Below are 4,743 nucleotides of genomic sequence, written 5' to 3'. Positions count from 1 at the left end.
GTAGTCACCACCACTGTTATCTTTTGTGAGCGAGAAAACTTGAGGCAATCAAAGTGAAGGAAGGGTGTGGGTTGAGCCGATGCTAGGTGGTGTTGGGTTGATGATTTTTACGAGGTCGGATTCAAGATTTCTCGAAACTTCCATACAACATAAATAATAGCTATTGAATCCAACTTATGGTTTCAGTATATAATTGTTTTATGAATATAGCTATCGTACTAAACCAGATCAAATGATATTATTACAATTCTAATTTATTACAACACGGAGCTCCACTAGTACCAAAACAAAGTAGAAAACATTCCATTACAGGAGGAATTAATATAGAAGTTAACGAAACAGAACACAACTCAATGTTTATTGAATGACGACAGAGAGAATGCATAACAACATACGATAAGTAGATTTAATTATTGGAGACTTCAGTTGAGGTTACGCAGAATGATGGGAGCTCCATATTGAGGTTGTTGGGTGAAAACCACACGTGGAGCGTGTTCATAAGTAGGTGAAATCTCAAACGAGAAATTGCGCAAAAGGTCTGCCAATACTAATTTAACTTGCAACAATGCCATGTTATAACCAATGCAGATACGGGGTCCCCAGGCAAAGGGGAAAAAGACAGCTTGCCCATTGGTTGCTTTTAGCACTCCTTCGGCGAATCTTTCTGGCTTAAACTCGTTTGCATCTTCACCCCAGAATTCAGGATCACGATGAACTAAAATTGTGGGCATAATGACTTGTATATCAGCTGGTAATGTGTATTCTCCTAATTTGATCTCTTCTTCAAGAAATCTAGATAGCTCAACCAGTGGCGGGTACAACCTTAATACCTCATTCAAAGGTGTCGATTTGCCATAGTGAGTTTGAGATGCATTAGCAATGAGTATGTCTCCTGCTAATGTAGATTATTGATGCCGAGTGTGCATTGGTGCTATATACTGAGGGATGTGAAGTAGGACATTTGGATCACAAGTAGAGAGTGATTAAATGTTGGAATCTTCTCTATGAAGATCTTGATCAGATAGAGTGTGAGAGAGACACTTATGTCACTTCTATTAGGTGGAGATCCAATATCTACTTGAGTTGAGAGAAAGGAGGTAGAGATAGAGAACTATCTCATAGACTTGGGATCTATAGTGGTTTACTAGTTAGACATGCGTTAGTGACCAATCTAGTGAGCACGGTGGAGCAATAAGAGGAGATATGCATTCTCGATATTCAACCTACACGGAATAAGATAGGATAAGTGTGGTAAGATCTTTTTTTTTTATGCCATTTATGCATTTGTTGCGTAAGTGTGGCCATTTGATTAATTAACGTGGTATTAATCCGAGGTTCTTTGTGAACATGTTTTGAAAAGTCTGTGTTATTCTATGTTTTATATTCATCGCATGTTTATATACTCTTGATTGATTACTTACTTCTACTTGGGTGTTTTTTGATCTTAGTCATGGTGAGTATATGGAACAAGTATGTTGTAGGCTTAGGGTCCGGGACATGAGGTATGGTCAGTGATAACAATTTATTTTGTTACCTTGATTATGCATGCATAAACTTTGTATTTTGTTTACTTACAGGTGAATTAGGTATCAATGTTAAGATTTGTTAGGTTTTGATAACCTAATAAATCTGAGCTATAATTTAAAACAAATGTCGAATAATTTATTGACACTATAGATTAGGCTCAACCCAGAAATGACCTACACTTTTGGATGGCCCGAATTGTAGTTGGATTTATTGGTTTAGTTGGATGGTGATATGAAAGCCCATTTATTGGTATGTAAGTGATAGCACGTTTAATGAAATTTGGCCCAAGTTGGTGAGTCCTTTATATGTGACCATTTCTTCTAGAGGTGGTGGGGTCGTGTGCGTGCTATTGAGAGAGGAGTGAAGGGGGCAACCGGTTTTGGGGTGATTTCTTGAGAGATTCAATCAGTGTTGCTTCATCCTTTCGTTTGTATTGTAGTCACCACCACTGTTATCTTTTGTGAGCGAGAAAACTTGAGGCAATCAAAGTGAAGGAAGGGTGTGGGTTGAGCCGATGCTAGGTGGTGTTGGGTTGATGATTTTTACGAGGTCGGATTCAAGATTTCTCGAAACTTCCATACAACATAAATAATAGCTATTGAATCCAACTTATGGTTTCAGTATATAATTGTTTTATGAATATAGCTATCGTACTAAACCAGATCAAATGATATTATTACAATTCTAATTTATTACAACACGGAGCTCCACTAGTACCAAAACAAAGTAGAAAACATTCCATTGCAGGAGGAATTAATATAGAAGTTAACGAAACAGAACACAACTCAATGTTTATTGAATGACGACAGAGAGAATGCATAACAACATACGATAAGTAGATTTAATTATTGGAGACTTCAGTTGAGGTTACGCAGAATGATGGGAGCTCCATATTGAGGTTGTTGGGTGAAAACCACACGTGGAGCGTGTTCATAAGTAGGTGAAATCTCAAACGAGAAATTGCGCAAAAGGTCTGCCAATACTAATTTAACTTGCAACAATGCCATGTTATAACCAATGCAGATACGGGGTCCCCAGGCAAAGGGGAAAAATACAGCTTGCCCATTGGTTGCTTTTAGCACTCCTTCGGCGAATCTTTCTGGCTTAAACTCGTTTGCATCTTCACCCCAGAATTCAGGATCACGATGAACTAAAATTGTGGGCATAATGACTTGTATATCAGCTGGTAATGTGTATTCTCCTAATTTGATCTCTTCTTCAAGAAATCTAGATAGCTCAACCAGTGGCGGGTACAACCTTAATACCTCATTCATAAACATAGGTAACTGCAAAGTAGGAAAAGATATTAATAATAAGTTTCTCGCTTATTTGAAAAATTGAATGACTATATAACTAAAGAGCCTCTCTTGCTGATATTTAATCCTGGTTACTGTCTATTCATTGGTTGTGTGTTAAAGATGGAAAATATGTGCATTTTTGTTCCAGGAAGACAGCTTTCAGATAATGTTTTTTCATTCGTTAAAGAATGGAAGTATACTTACGACTTTGAGTTGACTTAACCCTTCATAATCCGGTCTACGATTTCCAAAGACCCTGAAAACTTCTTCTCTAGCACGATCCTGCCATTCTGAATAGATGCAAAGTAAAATCAAATTCCAAACAAGAACAAATGCAGTGGTGTCATGCGAATTAAACACGAATCCCTTCATATGACCGATCATTTCATCTTGATTATTTGCGATTTCAGATTCCAGTAACATATTAAATACGTTGTCCTCCACAACTTTGCCTTCCTTTATTGCCTTTTTTCTTTCACACATCAATTTATAAAGTCTTTGATGTAGTTCCTTGGTGAGTCTTTTAGACTTTCGATTTGTCTCCGTTGGCAAGAACCTGTAGTCCAAATAATTCATCGTATTATGAAGGAAGAAAGAAAGAAAGAAAGAAACTAATTAATTTTTCACAATGTATAATTTGAAAACAAACTTACTTTGATCCGGGTAAATTAGAAACCTTAGTGGCTTGTTTGGTCAATTCAGACAATTGGGTAATAAGATGGAAGATTTCTTTGTCCTTTGCATAATCAATCCCAAACAGAAACTGAGAAGTAACGCCTGAGATCAATTCTTCAATATCATGACAAACGTCTAGAGTATAGGACCCATCCTTGGAGTTGGATACCAACTTCTTCCATTCAATTATAACTTGATCGCTGCATTTCAGAACTAGGGGTATCATTTGCTGCAAAATACACCAAAAAATTAATTAATTATATGCAATTATCCAAAGAGAAGAACAAAAACATTAGATTTTACCTTCAACTTTTCTAATTGAAATTTGGGGCTCATAATAGTTCTTCTTTTGGACCATTCCTCTCCTTCAAAGCGAATAATTCCAGTGATAAGTTCTTGCACAACACTATTGGTAACCTTGAAATTCTTTTGGAAGGTACTGTGGTTAAAAAAGATAGTTTTCATATGATCAGGTTCCATTATAAACACCTTGGGTCTCAGTCCTGCCCACACAAATGCCTTTTTACCTGCCAAATTCATAAATAAATTGCTTAATTTTTAGACAGAGAAGAGAAGCAATACCTACACCAATTAGTAATTGTCTGAATTGAATTGAAGAGATAGAAAGATCACCGTATTTTTCATAGGTTCTAAAGATGAAGGGCGCAGCACGTTTTCCAGTTTGAACTTCATCACGAATATTAACAGGTTTTGACCAGGCTTCTGCATGAATCTTTTGAATCTCCTTTTCATCTCCAAACAAAAGCCTTCTGAAAGTGTAAGGATTCCCCTTGAATCCTTGTTGCCTCAAAATCCTCTCTTTCTTCTTTGGATCCAGCCATAACCACTTCAAAATCCTCCATGCCGCTGTGAAAATGATGATTGTCACCACTGAAATTGCTGTTTTCAGTATCTCCATTTTAATTAATTAATTAGTTGAGGAGACACACAGAGAGGGGATGTGAAGATGGATGGTAATTGGCACCTATTAATAGAATAGAAATCTTGTCATTTAGGGGCCGTTTGGGCCCCATTATTTATAGATTATAATAAGATGAATAGTGTGTTTTTTTTTTTTTTTATAAATGAGTGGTTGAAATTTTTTTGATTTACGTGTAATAGTATTTTATTGAAAATTATGTGGTTAAAAGTAGGAGAGCGAAAAATTTAATTTAATGTAATGAGAAATAATGGGGTTCAAACGGGGGCTTAATGGGACACAATTTTATTTTATTTTTTTATT

The 4,743-nt window shown here is 36.3% G+C and overlaps 1 protein-coding gene across 1 annotated transcript; it reads right to left on the bottom strand.

The window, feature by feature from the left end:
* Positions 1 to 211: 211 nt before the first annotated feature.
* On the bottom strand, positions 212 to 4,473 carry LOC111396096 (cytochrome P450 CYP72A219-like). Its single transcript, XM_023022390.1, has 6 exons — positions 4,134 to 4,473; positions 3,804 to 4,027; positions 3,479 to 3,729; positions 3,030 to 3,381; positions 2,793 to 2,813; positions 212 to 830 (listed from the first exon to the last, which is right to left on the bottom strand). The coding sequence occupies exons 1-6, from the start codon at positions 4,417 to 4,419 to the stop codon at positions 423 to 425; spliced, it is 1,542 nt and encodes a 513-aa protein (XP_022878158.1). The 5' UTR covers positions 4,420 to 4,473; the 3' UTR covers positions 212 to 422.
* Positions 4,474 to 4,743: the final 270 nt, after the last annotated feature.

This window comes from Olea europaea, chromosome 6 (assembly GCF_002742605.1).
Source record: "Olea europaea var. sylvestris chromosome 6, O_europaea_v1, whole genome shotgun sequence".
Classification (NCBI taxonomy): Eukaryota; Viridiplantae; Streptophyta; class Magnoliopsida; order Lamiales; family Oleaceae; genus Olea; species Olea europaea.
This window is presented reverse-complemented; position numbering and strand designations above follow the sequence as displayed.